This window comes from Physella acuta, unplaced genomic scaffold (assembly GCF_028476545.2).
Source record: "Physella acuta isolate Inbredline_101_S28 unplaced genomic scaffold, ASM2847654v3 ptg000087l, whole genome shotgun sequence".
In the NCBI taxonomy this organism is placed as follows: Eukaryota; Metazoa; Mollusca; class Gastropoda; family Physidae; genus Physella; species Physella acuta.
In genome coordinates this window covers 92,139-113,308 of record NW_026731607.1, presented here as the reverse complement: position 1 = coordinate 113,308, position 21,170 = coordinate 92,139, and the positions used below count along the sequence as shown (strand labels likewise).

At 33.4% G+C, this 21,170-nt stretch overlaps 2 protein-coding genes across 2 annotated transcripts in view; both read right to left on the bottom strand.

Annotated features, from left to right (window-relative positions):
• The window catches only part of LOC131927282 (zinc finger protein 62-like), a 107,906-nt gene extending 100,514 nt beyond the window's left edge, over positions 1 to 7,392 (bottom strand). Inside the window, exon 1 of the mRNA XM_059283078.1 lies at positions 7,319 to 7,392. The gene's annotated coding sequence lies outside the window, so the exon portion shown is untranslated. The remainder of the gene's footprint in view (positions 1 to 7,318) is intronic.
• A 3,143-nt stretch (positions 7,393 to 10,535) lies between these two features.
• On the bottom strand, positions 10,536 to 15,212 carry LOC131927094 (zinc finger protein 883). The gene is made up of 2 exons (XM_059282756.1): positions 15,146 to 15,212; positions 10,536 to 12,870 (listed from the first exon to the last, which is right to left on the bottom strand). Exon 2 carries the CDS (start codon positions 12,841 to 12,843, stop codon positions 10,936 to 10,938), a length of 1,908 nt encoding a protein of 635 aa, XP_059138739.1. The 5' UTR covers positions 12,844 to 12,870; positions 15,146 to 15,212; the 3' UTR covers positions 10,536 to 10,935.
• Between the last annotated feature and the right edge of the window lie 5,958 nt (positions 15,213 to 21,170).

The window sequence follows — 21,170 nt, the reverse complement described above, 5'->3', positions numbered from 1 at the left end:
AAAGTAAAAACAAAAATAGCGCACATTCAATATCCCAAATTGGGATTCCTCTCAAGTTTTGACAAAATTATATTATCAGAAACTAAAATTCATAAGCCCCCTATAGAAATTAGCCTAGAGATTTTCTAACGTGTGTGTGTGGTCAGATACGCTAAACCGGAGGTGAACGTGAGGCGGGGTATAAAATATGCTTAAATAATGGTGTTTTACCCTATCTAGATAATTTTAGCAGTCTTCTTCACATTTAACCCCCACCCTGCGCATAATAATAAAAATTTTGGCAGATGCTAGCCGGAAAAAGATACGCATGTGCAATGGAGAGAACCTACGACTTGCCATCGCGGCGATGTTTTCTGTGGTATTGCGCATGCGTGTGTTTACAACCGCAGAACCCTAGCCCTAACTAACAGTAATACCAACCCTAACTAACCCTAGCTCTAATGATAATCATATCCCTAACCCTAGCTAGATCTATAGGTCATTGTGCATGCGCAGAGCTATCTTTTGCCGTGGGGAGAAAAATCTTCCGAGTAGTGATGAGTAGTCACTTCGATAAATTTTAGTGGACGTCATAAATTAGCAATACTCACTATTTTTAAATTTCGTTATTTTTCGATTTTTTGATAATAAACTCATTTGGAGCTTAATTACTGATTTTCATTAATTGGCCACTCCCAGCATTGCAAGCCAAACAATCCGTGACAACCATATGCCTATCTGAAGAGGAGAACTCATCAGGGTAGACCTTGCAGCTGATTTGATTTTAGCAGAATATGCACAGTACATTTGATTTTATTACCATATTTCTATTCGTATGGACACTGTCTTCGTCAGAATAAAATCACATGATGGAATTAGATCTAGATCTAGAATTTTTAAATAGGCCCTATTTGATTTAATTTTTTTTAAAATGGAAGGGTGTTTAAAAAGGAAAACTAAAACAAAGTAATGAAAAACATGTTTAAGAATATATAGTATAGATCTAGATCTAGTCTTTTTAAAGATATTCAATCCCGTGCATGTTTTATTAACTAGTGTAAGTGTTTTAGCAATGCTTAATTTATTAGGGCAATTCATAAAATATAGCGTATCATTGTAAAAGGAATCTAACCCTCCTCTCTCACTTGACCTGGGACAGGTGTGTTATTTACAAAATTTTGTCGTTGCTCAGTTTAATGTGTTAAGATTTGTAAGTATTTGATTTATTTTAAAAAAAAATGCAATAGCATTAAAATTGATCAAGTTAGCGAGAAATGCATTCTAACCAGCGTCACGGGCAGTGCGCGTGACAGATATCTCGCTCGCTTAGTTTTGTCGAGGTATAATAAAATATAATAAAATACGCTCAACTGGAGGTAAACGACAAGCAGAGAATAAAATACGCTAAAATAGAGTTTTACCCTAATTTTTATAGGTACATAACAGGATAAAACATCTGACACAGATATAGATCTAGATCTGCGAACGAAACGTCAGGTGGACTGAGAATGCTGAGATTTGAGAAGAATGGAACTGAATTACTTTACTGAGAAGTCCTGTGATTGTGAAACTCTACCAGATTGAGCTAGATCTAGATCTAGAGTCTAGATCTAGAACTAGATCTAAATACTTTACTAAATACTTACTTCAAGTGAATCGAGGTATGGTTTTTTATTCACCATATTTACTTGTATAGATTAGATCTAGATCAATTAATTAAAGTAATTTATAAGAACCAGTGACTCTAAATAAATGAATAAGCGATAGCCAAACACTGACAAGACTTGTCGGACATTTTATAAAACAATTGAAATTGCCGCTGTTACCAGAAGTAAATCCAATTTGCCAGATTGGAAACGAGAACAAATACAAAATTTTTGGCCAAACGATTGTGTCTTATCAAATATTATTTTTAAACAAAACAAAAAACAAACTTAAAAATAAAACATAAACAACCTATATAAAATATAAACAACCTTTATAATAATAAGCTTTTAAATGCACTAGAAGAATGTGTACTCCCCGAACGAAATAGAATTTATATAGAAAATATATACTTTTATTATACCGGTGTCCGTCCCCAGGAAATTTTAGTCCGATACCCCCCCCCCCCCACCCGAAAATTTCAAGTGTCCCCCCCCCCCCCAGAGAAGAAGTTAACATCGCATAGGGTAAGACTAAAAATATTTGTTTTTGAAGCCGATCAGGGGCATTCACTTTCTTTTATGCTGTGATTTAAATAGTAATGTAACGTTCCAACTCAATGTGTGGGGAGAATGTACCTTCCTACCTCCAGTATACTTGGTATTTTTGCTATTGTATATTTTTCAGTTGGAGCTTTACTAGTCTTGGCCCTATAGATAAAACGCACCAGTTCAGCAAGGGGATAGAGAATCAAAAGATGTGGGTCTACTTATAATTTTAAGCAACTTCAATGAAGGAGAAATACGTCCACTGAAGAATGGATGTTGCTGGTTTTTACTACAGTTCTAAAAGCTATCAGCCAGGGGAGAAACAGCTTCAGTAGATTTTAAATCAGATTTCATTTTTAAATAATTGATGGTGTTATTTAGGCTATTAAAGTAAACAAGTGACACAAGCTAATAGACTTAAACATGCTATCCACACAGCATGAGATATCACTTAAATATATGACACATGTTTCTAATTATAGGTTGATACTTTTAATTATAAAACTTTCCTTTATTAAACATTAAATGGTGATCTTTACTCCACCAATAAAAAATCATTTCAATTATTAAATTATTTGTTCAACAATAATTGTAAATTAAATTATATCAATTCTATGATAACATACACATAACATGGATGAAATATCATGAATAATGACAACATTTAGATACAATTTTAGTAAACTAAAATCAGCTCAGCATTGAAGTTCTGGCTGACGTCACGATGACGTCACGCGACGCGTTTTTGGAGCTAAAAAGGGCCGAAAAAGCCATTTTTTTTACGTGTAGTTCGGATTTTTTTACGTTTTTTAAAATGGGCCCGAAAATGACACTTTTTAAAATTGGACTTAACCATTTTTTCAAACAATTTTTTCGAAAAAATGCCGTTTTGGGTGATTTTTGGATGTAAACAACGGCCTAGGTCAGCACGTGTCAAACCACGTGAAGGCACCCAATCGACGATTTCGGTCACGCATGAGTGGTTGTCATACGTTCTCGTGAACTAAATACCAGTTTCTTGACAACAAAATGGAAAACGACAATTTCGTGAAAATAACGACCCTAGAGGAATGGCTTTTGAAGATTATTAAATAAAAATCGGTGTATTGGCCTTATGTATTGATTCTAAAGTTGTCTATATTTGACTAGTAGGGCATGCTGAAACAACGGCCTGAGGGCGCCGTGGGATGATATTTAGAATCGACCCTTTGAATCCCGGACAGATCGTCCCCCAGCGTGGCCTCAACCAACCGGCGGGCTCGTTGCATTGAGTTAAATATAAACTCAAAACAATAATATAAACAATCTCCTTTCGGTCGGTCAGGCCACATACCACGCACGCATAGTGTTGTGTGTCGTGCCTTAACCAAAATAAACTATCCCCCTTCATTATCATTAGACCTAATTAATTAATTAATTTGCTAATTATAAAATTATGTACGATGCTATAGAAGTAGGTAAGTATAATTTTTTACTATGTATTTGTACTATTAAACATATTAAAGAACATCGTTGTTTCAACACCACCCGCTCCCCTTCTTGAACTCGAAGTTAAACTTTGAACCCCGTTTGTAAAGACTAGCGGTATGCTGTAAGGCGGCTGGTGGGTAGGGTAAAAAAAAAAATCCACCGTGGTGCGTGTTATTGGCCTTGGGCCTTGGGTGACCGTTGTTGGCACTTGCTGTGAGGGGGAGAGGGGGGTGTGTTATACTCATTGAAAAAAAAATGCACCGTGGTATTGGTCTATGATGACGTCGGCGCAAGCGTGAAGGGGGGGGGGGACGTTTTTTTTTTTAAAACCAAGAACTAGGCGTTTCGAGGCAGTAATGAAAATCAAAGACTGGTATAGCCATGATGTCGAATTTAACGAGTGATGCTTGCTGGGTCTATCATACGATTGCTTGGCGATGGGAGTCTCGTCAAGCTCAGTTTACATTATTAACAGTAAACTATTGGGATGCTGTCATGCACAGCTACCGAATGTAGCACTTAAAACATCGAGTGCATCCCGCTCTTTGAAATACAAGTTATGGATAGTCCGATAACTACTAATACTTGAAGGACTGCCAGAATATATGCATTGTATTATAAAATTAATCCTTACGATTTAACAAAAATGTGCACCCAAATATGTTTAGGCTTATGGGCTCTGCATTTTAATAAACAAAGTCAAATACCTACCCCATTCAGTAGAAATATTAGGCTACTTTTGCATGGTAGCACAACGAGATTTTATAGATTTTGTAATGAGATGCCTTGTGCATTAAACTAGAATAAAGGGTTGTACTCATTAGCAATGACAATATTGAAATGCCGGCTTAAAATTCCGGCTTCCCCGTATTCTTCGACTAGAAATATAGTTCCGTCGTTTAAATGACCCCACCCCTCCACATATTGCCTAGTTGAATATAAAGTTACACTTTCAACCCCGTTAGGATGCGTGAACTACTGATGACCTAACTATTGAAAAAAAAATTATTCTGGTGTTAAATTCCCCTCCCCTACTCCCAGCATTTAACGTTGGGGCCATACACAACTTCAGGAAGGTCTAGGTCGGTGTTTTATCTCGTGCAAGTTTACTCACAACACGACTACACACTACGGTTGTATCCAGGATTAAAGCTTCGACACTTAATACTTAGAGTGGGATTTAATTATTCGTTAGATCATTATTGTGCTTCAAATTCTGTTTCATTTTGGGATTATAGTGATAGAATGTTGGAATTCAGTTAGTTTGTTAATTAATATATTGATCTGAATGTCGTGTACCATCAGAAACTAAATACTAAATTTGTTGACAAGGCAATAATAGATCTAGATTCTAGTAATTTTTAAATAAATAATACTTATTAATACTAATACTAATTATTAATTCAGCATCAGTTTAGTTGGTTGTTCACATTGCTATTCAACTATCAATTACCATTAAAAATTCAAATTATCACAGAATAAATTTCAGGTAAAATAGGATGTCCTTTTTCATCAGCTATAGTTCACAGTTTCCATCACACTTTTGTGTTTTTTCTCTTAACAAAAATGTACGGGACAGGTCTTTTTTTTTTTTTTTTTTTTTTTGCTGATATGCTAACAATTACGTCACACAAAAGACACAAAAATAACAAAAATAACCCTTCCATGAGTAACTAAAACAAGTAAATAACTGTGAAAAAATATTTATACACTTAGTTAGAGTCATAGCAATATGACATCTGATGGATTTGAACCCACACCTTCTGACACGACAGCCACTCGCCATGACCGCTCGACCACATATCATCATACCCCTTTGGGAATTTTTAACAATAAATCCATCAAAAACTGTCACGACTGTGAATAGCCCCAATACGGCTATTCACAGTCGGCTGTGAATAGACACTTCGATAATGTTTATGAAAAAAAATTCTGTCTCTGTCGAATAGTGAGAGGCGGGCACCTACCAATCGTTCGGCGGGCGCCCGCGGGCACGGGGTTGGGAACCCCTGATTTATAGTATAGTATAGTTAAGTAGGCTATAGAGTATAGGGGCCTATCAAATAATTTGTTGTGATTTGTCTGATCTAGAATCTAGATCTAGATGATAATTCAATTGATATTTGACAAATATCAATTGAATTAATATTATCATCTAGATTCTATTTCTAGATCAGACAATTCACAACAAATATTTAATATGACCCAAAGGCTCAAAATGACTTATCAATTTCTGGATTTTCGATCTAGATCTATAGATCTAGAGTCTATAGAGACTCTAGTAACTAGTGGTAGAGGGGTCTTAGAATTTTACTTAAGTTTGAGTCTAGAATCTAGATCTATGATCTAGTTTTACCGAAGTTTAGAATCTTTCTTAGGCAGTTAGGCTAGACCTAGATTCTTAACCTGGGTTCAATTGAACCCCAAGGGTTTGGTGAGTTAGTCTTAGGCGCATAGCTTAGCCTCTTAGTCTTAACTAGGCCACTTAGGGGTTTGGTTGTGGTCAATGCACACCCTGTTCGTGGTCGGATTTGTCAGTGCTGATGGTAGAACTATATTCAGGAAGTGAAAGATTTAGTGAATGGGTGTATGAAATTGGCTTGGTTGGGTACCTCCAAAAAGGTTAAGTTTGAAGGCTATTTACAGTTAACTTCAAATAGACACTCTCTTTTAATTTATTGTATTAGGTCCTATAATCAATTTAAAAGGACATTAACCTACATGGCCTAAATAAAAGTAGAATGGTAATTGGTATCCATTGAAATAGATTTGCAATCTGTGAAGTGATTGTATGCAATTTCTCCTTTCGGCATGACTCTCTAGTCTTTATCATTTTATATCTTTGTATTTAGGGAAATTTTTAAAAAGTTATTGCCCATCACTTAGATCTAGTGTATTTATGAAAATATTTCTATGATTCTATTTTTCAGTTTGCTGCAGAATTTCGGAGGTATTCAATGGAGACAAGCGAGTTGACGAGATTCCTTCCATAGTGTTGTTGACATGGAATAAAAACGTGCTTTTTAGATTTAGACCGTAAAAAAAAAAAAAAAAAAAAAAAAACTTAAGCCTAAGGTAATCCCTTAGTTTAGCGTCGGTTATTATTCCGGAATCGTACAGCAGTAAAAAACAGTAAAACAATGCCAAGTCTGTCACACACTTCTGGAATTCACCGGAAGTACTGTAAACCATACTTTATTTGGCGTCATCTTTTATTTTTATACAGAATGTTTAAAATTTGGATAGATTTATTTTTGTAATCATTTTTACATTTTGTAATCATTTTTACTATTTTCGTAATCTAGATTTTTTTACTTGGCCTAGCAGCTAGATATCTAGCTAGATCTAGATCTAATTAATTAATGGTAGCAAATCCGCTGCAAGCAAAAAAACATTAAATTATTTATATTAGCCTACATTTGACTTCATTATTTATATTAATAGGTATATGTTTTTTTTATTTTTAGATCTACTAATTTAAATCTACTATTATATTTATTCTTGTTTCCTTTTGTCGATTAAACTTAAAAAATTAAAACATTAATTTACTACAATCGACTTTCAATTTATTTATATTTCAATGGTCAAATAAACCATGGTTTACTGTAACTCTAGTTACCGAGACTCAACAAACATTACCCGATAATTTCCGACGCTAAACTAAGGGATTACCTTACAATGTTTCAAAGTTTCATTCATGTGCCTGTTTTTAAACAATTGTATTAAAACTTTTCAGTAATAAAGACTAGCGATGTTTTCATAAGATGCAACAATGCTCATTAACTTTCTCTTTAGCAGCCATCTTGTTTGAGATTTTTCAGGCTCAGAGATTCAGGGGAAGCCACTCTATTTTACGGGTGTTGGGAAATTGCGAGACGCGTAAAGCCTATATAGCCCTCTCTCTTCTTCGCAATCGCATTAAAAAAAAACCGGGAGTGATCTCCCCTAAACTTTCTCGAATATCTATATATATAATTCAATTCTGGGAGCCGTTAGAAAACAAGCTGCAAACGCTCTCCCTACCTCCCCACCCCTACATGGTTTTAGTGAGCTGTGTTCACTCTAATTGTTTACAAGCAGAGCCAACGATTTTAAAGGTAGGGGGGGGGAGGGGGGAAGGAAAAGGGGGGGGGGGTTATGATCTTTAACGAGCTACTTATAGTGTTTTAAAGAAATATTTTCAGTGTCAGCGTTGGTACTGCCGAATTCACAAATTATGAATTATTGAAAATTAGAAACAACTAAATAGCGGCGTATGTTATGCCGCGGGCCGGCTCGTTCTAATATAAAATAACAGGGGATGGGAACTCGGGCTATAGACATGATTTTTAATCCATTTTAAATACTTAAAGTTTTAAAAAATAGAATAAAATCTCGTAGACAAATTAATTGCACACCAAGTGAACGTAAAATAAAAAAGCGCATAATAGTGCGCAATATTATTAGTACTTTTAAAATTTACATTAGTTTTTTGAGAAATCGGAAGTAGCGTAAAGTACTACTTCCAGTCAACGGAAATTACTCAATATATAACAGAAGGTAGAGAATTAGATCTTTTACTTACATGTGAAATTTCATTTATCTATCTGAAATAGTACTCAAGTTATAGGCTTTTGAAAAATTCAAAGTAGGAAAAGTACCACTTCCGGTTATCGGAAATCGCTCAAAAGTTGATACGGATCTACGATTTTGATAAAATACTTATATATGAAATTTCATCAACCTAGCTGTAACGGTACTCAAGTTATCGTGTTTACACACGGACAGACAGACAGACACACAGACAGACACACAGACATACGGACAAGATTGCAAAATTATGTTTTTCCGTAACAGTGAGGTGTAAAACGTCGAGATTTGTAAAAATCTCGATTTTTTTTTTTTGCACGATTACAAGACTTTCTCTATACTTCGTATATACGAGAAAGTAAAAATTGCTAATGTGGTCGGGGTCAGTATCGTACGCAGGGGGGGGGGAGGGGGCAGGAGGAGCGGCCGCTCCCCCTCTGGCCATTTTCAGCAAAGTGGAGCCTTTTTGGAAACTTTTTATACTCAAAGTTTTAAACAATGATTTTTGTTAAAAAAATATTTTTGGTCGGCACATCTATGTGTGAGCGGCTGGAGTGTATTTTTATTATTTGTAACTTAGAAGGCGAATGTATCGTTTCGTTTCATGTCGTAAATTGTTCGTCGTTTTAGTTGTGTTGTCCCGTATTATGGCGCCGCTGTCTCACTGTTTATGTCCCTGGTTATAGCTAGTTTATATATATTTCCTTTATATTGTTGTCATTGTTTATATTAAGTGTCTTTTTATAATATTCTGTTGCATGTTTCGTCGTGTTTGGTTTGTTACCCGTGAATTAGGGACTATTTGTTTACGAGTAGTGTGTGGAAGTCGGTTTCCGGCTTGTTCAACTCTGTCTTTTGTGTGGAAGGCCGCGGTGAAGAGAGCAGGCAGTCTCTCTGGTCATCCAGTGAAAAGAATAGCAAATTCGCACCATCCAGCCTTATTTATTTTGTGTTTGTGTTCGTCGTAGTCCTGGTAAGTTAGATATAAGTTTATTTCTTTGCTATGTTTATTTTTTTGCTATGCTGTTTATTTTGGTTACTGGCCATAAGATTTTTGTGATTGTTTCCTGACCGCCATTGTGGTCAGGCCATGTGGACTCAGATTCTGAGTTTTTATGGTCATTTTATTACTTTGTTGTATCTCTTGGGCTTGTGTGAAGCCAAGGATACTGCTTATTTATACTTGGCCCACAGTTATGGTTTACTCCTGGCTGTTGGGTTAAGTGGTATACGTATTCTATTGATTGTATCCCTTGGGCTGGTGTTAAGCCAGGGATAGAGGTAATTTTAGACTTGACCCGCAGCTATGGTTTACTCCTGGCTGTTGGGTTAAGTAGTAGAGTTGTTGTTACCTGACCCACAGTCACGGTTCGTTCCGGACTGTCGGGTTTGGTTATAATATTGTTATCTTTATAGTGACCTTTCGCTTCCTGTGGTGATCATGTTGATCCCCAGGAGAGTGTTCGGTTCGTTCTAGTCACTGTGAAGGTACACTTGTTGTAATAGATTTTATTTTACTTAGCCTTGTGTTAGGCTGGTAACTGTGTTGAGCTAGTAGTTTGAGCTCAGTGTCCTGGTAGTGTTCCAGTTAATTGTTAAAGTATGTTCTGTGTGAACTACCTGCAGGCGGTGGGGATGTAATCCAGCCAGCCTGTGGTTAATGCTTTGTTTATAACTTGTCTTTGTAAAGTAATTAATTTATTTGTTTTCCTTTTTCTAGGACGAAGTCCGAAATTGGGTGTTTTGTTTGATGTAAAAAGTTTGTTTTGTTTGGTTCTGTTTTGTGTCAGTTTTATCGATTCTTTTTTTATAACTTTTGGTTCCATATTTTGTTGAATAAATCTATATTAGTCATTCTTGATAAATAAATTTTATTAACTGTAAAAGTTTTTGTTTTATTTTAGTAGCTTATTATTTAGACTAAGGTTAGGTTTAACCACTGTGGGTGCTACCACGGTTGCACCAAACACGACGAAACATGCAACAGAATATTATAAAAAGACACTTAATATAAACAATGACAACAATATAAAGGAAATATATATAAACTAGCTATAACCAGGGACATAAACAGTGAGACAGCGGCGCCATAATACGGGACAACACAACTAAAACGACGAACAATTTACAACATGAAACGAAACGATACAGAAACGATACATTCGCCTTCTAAGTTACAAATAATAAAAATACACTCCAGCCGCTCACACATATATTAATTAACACAAAATTTAAATACGACTAAGCATACATCATTCTAAAATAAGATATAACATTTTAAACTATAACTATTGTAACTTATATTTCTTATTTTACTTAGCACTTATATAACAGTAGAAAACCATCATGTTAGCTTCAACACTATAAGTAGTAGGCCTATTTGTCTTCTCTTAAGACTCCATTCATAGAAAACTCACTGCATCAACAACAAGACAACACCATACAGAAATAAGACATTCAAGATACATCATTAACATACATGTAACACAAGGGACATAACAATAATAACTAACAAGACAAGAAAACTATAACCAATTGCAGCAGCTTTAGTCTTTCTTACCTTCAAATTTAAAATGTGTATGCTGTATAACTGTTTGGCTAATTTTCAAGCATTAGAAACTGAAAGTTGTGAGTGTTAAGGATTCATGGTAAATCTCCTGACTGGATTTTATAATGACTAGTTGAAATATTTTTCTGAAAAAGTATTTTATGACAAACATTACATTCATAAGGCTTTTTTTTCTGCATGAACTATTTTATGTTTATTCAAACTAGATTTTTGAGAAAATCTATTATGACAAAGTTCACATTCATAAGGCTTTTCTCCTGTATGAACTCTTCTGTGTGAACTTAAATTAGAATTTTGAGAAAACCTTTTATGACAAACATCAGATTCATATGGCTTTTCTCCTGAATGAACCCTTTTGTGTTTATGTAAACTACAGCTGTGTGCAAACTTTTTATGACATACTTCACATTCATATGGCTTATCTCCTGGATGAAAATTTATATTCTCTCTTACATATGAATGAATTCTTTTATGTTTACTTAAAGTATCATTGCGAAAAAATGCTTTATGGCAAACATCACATTTATGTGGCTTTTCTCCTGAATGAATTCTTTTGTGTCTACTAAAATGAGACTTGAGTGAGAATGTTTTCTGACAAACATCACATTCATATGGCTTATCTCCTGGATGATAATTTGTATTCTTTCTTACATATGAATGAATTCTTTTATGTTTACTTAAACTATAATTGCGAGAAAATGCTTTATGGCAAACATCACATTTATGTGGCTTTTCTCCTGAATGAATTCTTTTGTGTCTACTAAAATGAGAGTTGTGTGAGAATGTTTTCTGACAAACATCACATTCATATTGCCTTTCTCCTGTATGAATTCTTTTGTGTTTACTTAAAGTAGAACTTTTAGTATACCTTTTATGACAAACATAACATGAATATGGCTTATCTCCTGAATGAATATTTTTGTGAAGTAATAAATTTATCTTCTGACTAAACTTTTTATGACAAACATCACATTTATGTGGTTTTTCTCCTGAATGAACTTTTTTATGATTACTTAAATTACAGCCTCTAGAAAATCTTTTGTGACAAACATCACATTCATGAGGCTTTTCCCCTGTATGAGCTTTTTTATGTATACTTAAACCAGATCTGTGTGCATACCTTTTATGACAAATACCACATTCATATTGCTTGTCTAATACCAAGTTAACTTTTTTCGTCGATAAATCTGGTTTTAAAGTTCTGCTAGTTGCTAATTCTAGTTCTGTATCTTTAGAAGTGGAAAATACTGATTCACCAGTTGAAAATGCTGTTGTAACACCAGGTTTTACATCTTGAGAAGTTGTAAATGTAATGTTTTTTACATCATCAAAAGATGAAAAGGTTGATAATTCTGTTTTAATGGTATCTGTATATGAAAATTCAGGTGTAACATCAGGTTTAACATCTTGAGGAGTTGTAAATGTAATGTTTTTTACATCATCAAAAGATGAAAAGGTTGATAATTCTGTTTTAATGGTATCTGTATATGAAAATTCAGGCATAACATCAGGTTTAACATCTTGAGAAGTTATAAGTGTCATGTTGGGTTTAACATCATCAAAATATGAAAATGTTAATTCTGTTTTTGTGTCTTTAAAAGATAAAGTATCTGGCATAACATCAGGTTTAACATCTTGAGAAGATGTAAATGTAATGTTTTTCACATCATCAAAAGATGAAAAGGTTGATAATTCTGTTTTAATGATATCTGTATATGAAAATTCAGGCATAACATCAGGTTTAACATCTTGAGAAGTTATAAATGTCATGTTGGGTTTAACTTCATCAAAAGATGAAAATGTAAATTCTGTTTTTGTGTCTTTAGAAGCTGAAAATTCTGGAATGACATCATGTGTAACCGCTTGATAAGTTAAAAAAGGCATGTTGGGTTTTATATCATGGGAAGTCAAAAATGTTAATTCTGTTTTTATGCCATCAGAAGATGAAATTAATTTTAATAGATCTTGTTTCAAATCTTCAGAAGTTGAAAATTCTGTTGATTCATTTGAACTGCTATCTACTACAGTTGAAATGGCAGCTAAATCATCTGTTTCCTTCTCCATGCTGCTCTGCTACTTATAATTGAACTACTGATTTAAAAAACAATTTAAAATGTTAAAGTTGTGATTATATAGCTAAAACAACATGTTAATAGTAAAATAACAGAAATTTTGGCAGATACCAGAAGTTCTATTAATCTGTTTACTTAGTAAGATGTGATTTAAAAATAAATATTGAGAATTTCCAAAGCTATAAACAGACCAGGAGCTGTCAATTTTTAAATATACTTTAAAAAAATGTAATACATAATTCATTATAATAATAATATATGATGGTGTATTTATATTATTTATTATGAATTAAATTATTGTTAAAATATTTCATTGTTTAGTGTGCATTATTTAAATAATAAAAGAACCAAATGATTTTTGAATTGGTTAGTACACAAATGTATGATACAGAATAAATATAGTACATATGATGTCAATAATCTAAAAATTAACTATTATTTTATGGGGAGGGGTGGGGGTCAAATTTTTAAAAAGAGAATCAATAGGTCTATATTTACATTGTAAACAATTGATCAGTATGTGAAGTGAAGTGACCAGCTTGTGATGTAGGTGAGCATTTTTACTTTCTTGTATATACGAAGTATTGAGAAAGTCTTGTAATCATGCAAAAAAAAAATCACTGATACGGAAAAACATAATTTTGCAATCTTGTCCGTATGTCTGTGTGTGTCTGTGTGTAAACACGATAACTTGAGTACCATTACAGCTAGGTTGATGAAATTTCTTAAATAAGTATTTTATAAAAATCGTAGATCCATATCAACTTTTGAACGATTTCCGATAACCGGAAGTAGTACTTTTTCTACTTTGAATTTTTCAAAATCCTATAACTTGAGTACTATTTCAGATAGATAAATGAAATTTCATATGTAAGTAAAAGATCTAATTCTCTACCTTCTGTCAAATTTTTAGTAATTTCCGTTGACCGGAAGTACTAATTTACTCTATTTCCGATTTCTCAAAAAACTCATGTAAATTTATAAAGTACTAATAATATTGCGCACTAATATGCACATTTTGTTTTACATTTTGAAATATTACAATTTGCTTGGTTTATGGTGGGGGGGGGGGGGGGTGGGGGGGGGGGTGGGGGGGGGGGGAGTGACCAAAGAGGATCTCTAACAGCAATCGTTCATGCTAAGACAAATGCTATAGGCCTGCTAAACTCACGATAAACCTTTGATCATGTTAGGATTTTTCTCCAGGGATAGTAAACGTAAGCAAGCAATCACGCCAGTGGCGATATTTGGAGATTTTATTTTTAAAAAAATCACACGTCATGTTTTCAATATGTAAAAAAAAATGAAATGTAAAAAAAGCCTCGGAGCTCCACGTCTATGAAATTCAGCTTCCACACTGTTGACTCAATATAATGTGAATTGAGTGTAAAATGTATTTGTATTTATAGACTATCATATTATTTTAAGCATATTTAAAATTAGAATTTGAAATAAAAATATTAACTATGGTCATTTGATGTATGCAAGTGTTCATTATTTCATAAAATGGTATGAATAACACGTAGAGTAGAATTTGTAATGTATATTTTCCTTCACCAATTTAATAAATAACTAGATCTAGTTTTATTATCAACCAGTTGAAAATGATGCTCGTGTAAAAAAATTTTTTTTAACTGAATCTAGGCCTAGCTATAAAAAAAAATTACGCTAAAAATGCCCGTAAACAAATTATAGCACCAAAAAATTATAGACGTTGACGTGGTTAACCACTGGTCACGAATGCAGCATCTGTCGGCCCACAGTGAAGAAAAAATCAATAAACTAATAAAATTACTAATACAATAATAATGTCCATAATTTTACTTTTTCCGCACATGCTACAACAATTGAATTATAATTAAAATACTAGACTTAACAGTTCATTCCGTAAAAAAAAACACTAGTTGTTTCTTTCAGGCAACTAGCGTAACAATGACGTCATGATACTAAAATAGCAGATAGAAATGTCCGTGTGGGTACCTCATTTATGAATAAGATTTTGGAAACCAGAAACAATAATACTGTAAATATACATGTTAGGCCTAGGCCTAAATATCTCAATTATAAATTAATTTAGCGGTATACGTGCCGTTTTTGGCCGCGGTTCAGTTTTTACGAAGAGTGCTCCACTAGAAATCCTCCCATTATTAATCTTATTAATGATTATTTACAACCACAATTCTTGCGATTTTTTTCTGGCATATTTATTATCCATTTTATTAGCATCTTGAGGTAACTTTTTCGTACAAATAGCCGCGGGCGATTTTACGTACCCAAAACGATAGATTACCTACTTATAAATTGAGATTAGTGCACAGCTAATGATGAGGTTCATTCAGACGCCATCGTGCTCCATTTTCATACAAATTATATAATTTTAAAGTTTTTTTACTTTCCCAAATAAAGAGTGGGCCTAAAAAGAGGAAGAGTAAAATAAAACGGCAACGACCTCCCTTAAAACTTTCTAAACTGTGACAATGCTCCTAGATCTATGTCAAACTGTTCGTAGATCAATATTAATTATATAATGCAAAGCTATTTTCTTTATTGAAATTACTTAAATACTATTAAGATTAATCCGCTCCAGCCCCCGTTTTTTATGGAAAGCATAAATATTATACACAACAAATGTTTATTAATAATTGTAATATTTATTGGGGGGTCATCCATAAATGACGTCACGCTTTTTGGACGATTTTTACCTCCCCTCCCCTCCATCACACGTCGTCTCAAAAAGCCAGACCCCCCCCCTAAAATGACGTCACACATCAACCTACAACCCCCCCCCCTCAAAATTGCAGTCGAATTTTTTACAACATCAATATTTTTCTATAATCTTGTCTAAACTATTACAATGTATTAAAACAGTTATCTAAAACTCGAAATAACGTCTAGAATTCGTTTTCTAACATTGCTTTTTATAATGCAAAAGTGTGACGTCGCACCATCTGAACCCCCCCCCCTCAGCACACATCGTCACAAAATTACTGACCCCCCCCCCCTCCCCCCTACAAGTGTGACGTCATTTATGGATGACCCCTTATACAGTAATATACAGGCCTATGGTGGGGGGCGGGGCACTAGATATTTTCGGGGGAAGGGGGCGGTAGACTTTCTTCTGGAGGGAGGGGTGGACACTGTTAAAAGTATATATTTTATATATTAATTTCATTTCGTTCGGAGGGGGGGGGGGGGGCGGTAGACTTTCTTCGGGGAGGGGGGGGGGGCAGAGCCCCCTGAAAGATGCCTGGAAGAAACTCTGGCTGGTGGTGGTGGCGGTGTAAGCCCAGTTTGGTGGAGGAGATAGGACAGGGTTTCACTTCGTTCATTTACTCACTTTTAATGCTTAGCTCTTGCATTCACTTTTCTTTACTTGATCTAACTTTTAATCAGTGACGTGCAGAGGGGTGAGAAGGGGGGGGGGGGCTGGGCACAGGCCCCGGGCATCCACCACTGGGGGGGGGGGGCATCCAGAGGTGGGTGGAAATTTTTAAAAATTCTTTATTTTTTGTATGTGTTTCAAAAGTTTCTCTATATCTAATCTGGGTTTCTCTTTCGTTTAAGTTTTAAGTCATGCCAAATTTAATTTTAGCTTGGCAACCACCGAATTGTGGTGTTAGAGGTTTGAAGATTTGTGTGCTATTCTAGGAACTGTAATTATTTATAAAAAAAATAAAGTGTTGTAATCCCGAACCTGCAGACAAAATATGGATCGTTTATGAACTGGAAAAGCCAGTCCCAAATCAGGTGTGCATAGCCTAGCGGCTCAGTTCCTATGCTGGAACAAAAAACATAGACTAGTGATAAGCATTTTGGCGCTGTGAGTAGGGATTGAACAGAACATCATGTCTTATTTTATAATTAGCAGAAAAATATTATAAGTACAAGTTTAAAACTCCAATTTGGAGTCCAAATGTTAACTTTGTCTCCACAGACCAAACATGATTTTGTTGTCTTGACATTGACCATTAACAACCTGGCATGTTAGAACAACACCAAAGGATAAAATACACCCCAGCATTCAACACAAATTGCTCTCATTTAAATTAATGTTAAAATACATATAGTGATGTCGGTAGAACAAAAACATACAAACTGTTTAAGTTTTCAGTAATTCTAATTGTTTTCATTTTACAATTCCTTAACTATTCAATACATTTGAATTTACATTACAATGTTTTTAAGAGTGAAGAATACAAAAATAAAAAGGAAGCATAAAATGTAGCCCGTCAAGTGAATAACCTTTTATATTGAAACAAATATCAGTTCATGTTTTAATTCCTAAATGAATTTTTTTATGTCTGGTTAAACTACCTTTGTGAAAAAAATGTTATGACAAACATCACATTCATGTGGTTGAGCACCTGAATGAACTTTTTTATGTGTAGTTAGGGTAGAACTTTTAGCAAACATTTTAATAATTTTATGACAAACATCACATTCATATGGCTTTTCTCCTGAATGAGCCCTTTTGTGTATACAAAAACTAGAACTGTGTGCAAACTTTTTATCACAAATAGCACACTCAAATGGCTTATCTCCAGAATGATTATTTTTGTGAAGCAATAAATCTTTCCTTTGAACAAACTTTATGTGACAAACCTCACATTTATGTGGCTTCTCTCCTGAATGAACTTTTTTATGGTCTTTTACATAATGAATTTGAGCAAACCTTTTATGACATCACATTCATATGGCTTTTCTCCTGAATAAATCCTTTTGTGTGTATGTAAACTAGAAATGTGTGTAAACATTTTACAACAAATAGTACATTCAAATGGCTTATCTTCAGAATGAATAGTTTGTGTAGTAGTAAAACTTTCTTTTGGGCAAACTTGATATTTTAAATTGTTTTGATCACTGATTCTTATTTTAAATCAATTATCTGTTATATTTTGTAAAATTTGACTAAAATATACTTATTTAAACAAATATATTCATCAGTTAACTCTCCCGCACATTACTAATGCAGCCGAATTGATTAGGGCCTACGCTCAAACCTACCTTGTGGCACTTTGTTCATAGATTTCATAAAGCCTTTGATTCTATTGGTCACACTATACTTCTAAAAAATAACTCCATACACATTTAGTTCCTTTAAACATACTTGTATAAATTTATATAATAGTAACAGTTTGGATTGTGCACTTTTTGTGTAGTCTGGCAATAGAAATTTATGACAAAACCATCAATTTTTTTTAGAAAACTGGCTCAAGACTGCATGACATCCCTAAGTCAATCTTTTTTTTTTTTAATTTTAATTTACTTATAGTTGGTAAAAAAATAAAATAAGCATTTGAAATGTTTCCTTTGTAATGAGAGTCCTAACAAGCATAAGTTGTCTGACACTGACCTTCACCTACCAGGCAGGTACAGGCTTTGGAGCAATACAAGAGAGTAAAATACACCCCAGCATTCAAAACACATTGGCCTCATTGGAATTTATGTTAACATACAAGAAGTGTTGTTAGAAAAACAATAATAATAAAAATTTATTTACACTTTAGCCATTTTATTTCTTAAAATTTTCAAGTTACAATTACCAATGATTCACTACATTATAATTTACATTATAAGGCTTTTTTTTTAATAGTAAGGAATATAAAATTAAAACACAATGAAAATTCACATGTTGAAACTAATATACCAAAATGTAACAATTGCAGCTTTAGTCTTTCTTTTCTTCAAATTTATAATTTTTATGCTGTTTTTGTAAAAATTAAATATTAATTTATGACATTGAGATGTGTGTTTAATCTGTAAATTCTAAAGCCTATATGAATATGTGAAAAAAACTATTTTAAAACACATTGCATGTAGAGAGGTGTCTGATATTTGGCATGAAGTTCATATTGAGAAGGACTGCAGAAAGATAAAAATATATATATATATATATATATATATATATATATATATATATATATATATATATATATATATATAACATGTTACAAATGCGTTTAATTTAATACAATTTAAAAAACATACATCTAGCAAAAGTAAGGAAGTGACCATAAGCCTTAGCAATGGTTGGAACAACATGAAACTTGGGGTTAGTTCCATAAGACATGTAAATAGTGGGGAGGGAGAGGAAGTTTTTACATATGGTCTGTTTGAGTTATACATTGCAGCCTGTAGAGTTTAATCATATGATTTGAGATTTTATATTTCTCAACATAATTATTAATGACATTCAGCAAATGATGAAAAAGTTAAAAAAAAATAATGTCTGCGCAGAAGTTTTGATGTTACTGAACCTGTTGGCTAGAAGCCAGATGTTGATCAGAATTGTTAAACTTCCTTGTCCGAACAAATATACATTGTCAATTTTATGAAATTTGAAAAAAAATAGACAAATTAACTGTGTGGCCTGAGCAAAACCATGGGGGTATAAAAATAAATAAACCAGCAGTTATCTCCCCTAAACTTTCTCAAATATTCTTATATAACACCCCAGGTTCTTCATTTATCCATCTGAAATAGCACTTAAGTTATAGGCTTTTAAAAAATTGAAAGTAGAAAAAGTTCCATTTCCGGTTATCGGAAATCGTTGAAATTTGATACAATACTTATATTTGAAGTTTCATCAACCTAGCTGTAACGGTACTCAAGTTGTGCTTACACACACACACAGTTGTAAAACATTAAAATTTAAAAAAATCGAGATTTTTTTTTGCACGATTACAATACTTTCTCTATACTTTGTATATGAGAAAGTAAAAAATCAAAGGCTGCGGCTATTGTACTTCACTACAAATAGCCCTATGAGGGCTATTCGTACTCAACCAATCAGTGTGAGGCATATTTCTGTTATTCTTAAATTCCCTTATTCTTGCTATGTAGAACTAATTTTGATCTAACGTCATCACTAACCCTGAACCCAACTCTAACCCTACCCTAATCCTCATCCTTAATGCCCAACCCTATACTTTAAGTAAAATAAAAAAAATAAAAAAAACAATCTTTGAGCCAAAAGGAAAATAAACACACGCCTTGAAAATGGCCGATGTATAACCACTTCGATCACCCAAACAGTTCCAATATAAGGTTAAAAAGTCAAATTTAAAAATAAATATGACTGGTTGGCTGAAAAAAGTGAAGTACAAATAGCCTTCTGAGAGCTATTGGTAGTAAAGTACCTATAGTCACTCCCAAAATAAAACCCTGGTTTTCTAAAGTTATAGCTTACTTCTCCTATCACACATATTTACAAATAACACAAAATGAAGCAAGCTACATAAAGAAAAAAACAGGGAGTGATCTCCCCTAAACTTTCTCGGATATTGTTTTATAACACTACGGGGGAGAACAACTCGTGATATAGGGCCTAGACAATATTTTAAATACTTAAACTTTTTAAAATAGAATAAAATCTAGCAGAAAAAAGAATTGCGTACCAAGTGAATGCCCAAAAATCTGTGTATAATTAAAATAATTGTCCGGAATATTATTAGTTCTTAAAGAATTCACCTGTGTTTTTTGAGAAATTGGAAATAGCGTAAGTTACTACTTCCTGTCAATGGAAATTACTCAAATTTTGATAGAAGGCAGAGAAATAGATCTTTTACTTAGGTGAACTTTCATTTATCTATCTGAAATAGTACTCAAGTTATAGGCTTTTGAAAAATTGAAAGTAGATTAATTGCCACAAAGTGTTTACCGGAAATCGCTGAAACGTTGATACAGAACTACAAATTTGATATAATACTTATTTATGAAATTTCATCAACCTAGCTGTAACAGTACTCAAGTTATCGTGTTCACAGACACACATACACAGACATACGGAAAAGTTTGTAAAATTATGTTTTTCAGACTCAGGAAGGCGTAAAACATCAAAATCTCGATTTTTTTTCATGATTACAATACTTTCTCTATACTTCGAAGTAACAATTGTACACATGCAGCTGACACAATAGAATACAATTTCTTTTTGCAGTATGTATAATAATTGTCAAAGTATAAATTTGACAAAAGAACCTTTTCATAATACAAATATTAAAATTAATAAACTATGGACCACTATTGGATGACCACTAGTTAAAGTTATGTGAAGAGAACAAATTATAACAAGAAATTCAATAATAATAATAATTAGCTGTAGAATTAATTATGTTAAAAATTTACATTAAATTGGTTTTAAGTCATGATGAATTTCTTTAGGACTATAATAATGTAAACTTAAAAGAAAACATTTCCTTACCGACATCACATTCCTCTGGCTATAAAACTATAAAGGGAATATTATTTTGAGAATTTAAATTAGATATTTGAGAAAATCTTTTGTTACAAACATCATGAAGACTATGACTTCGAGAA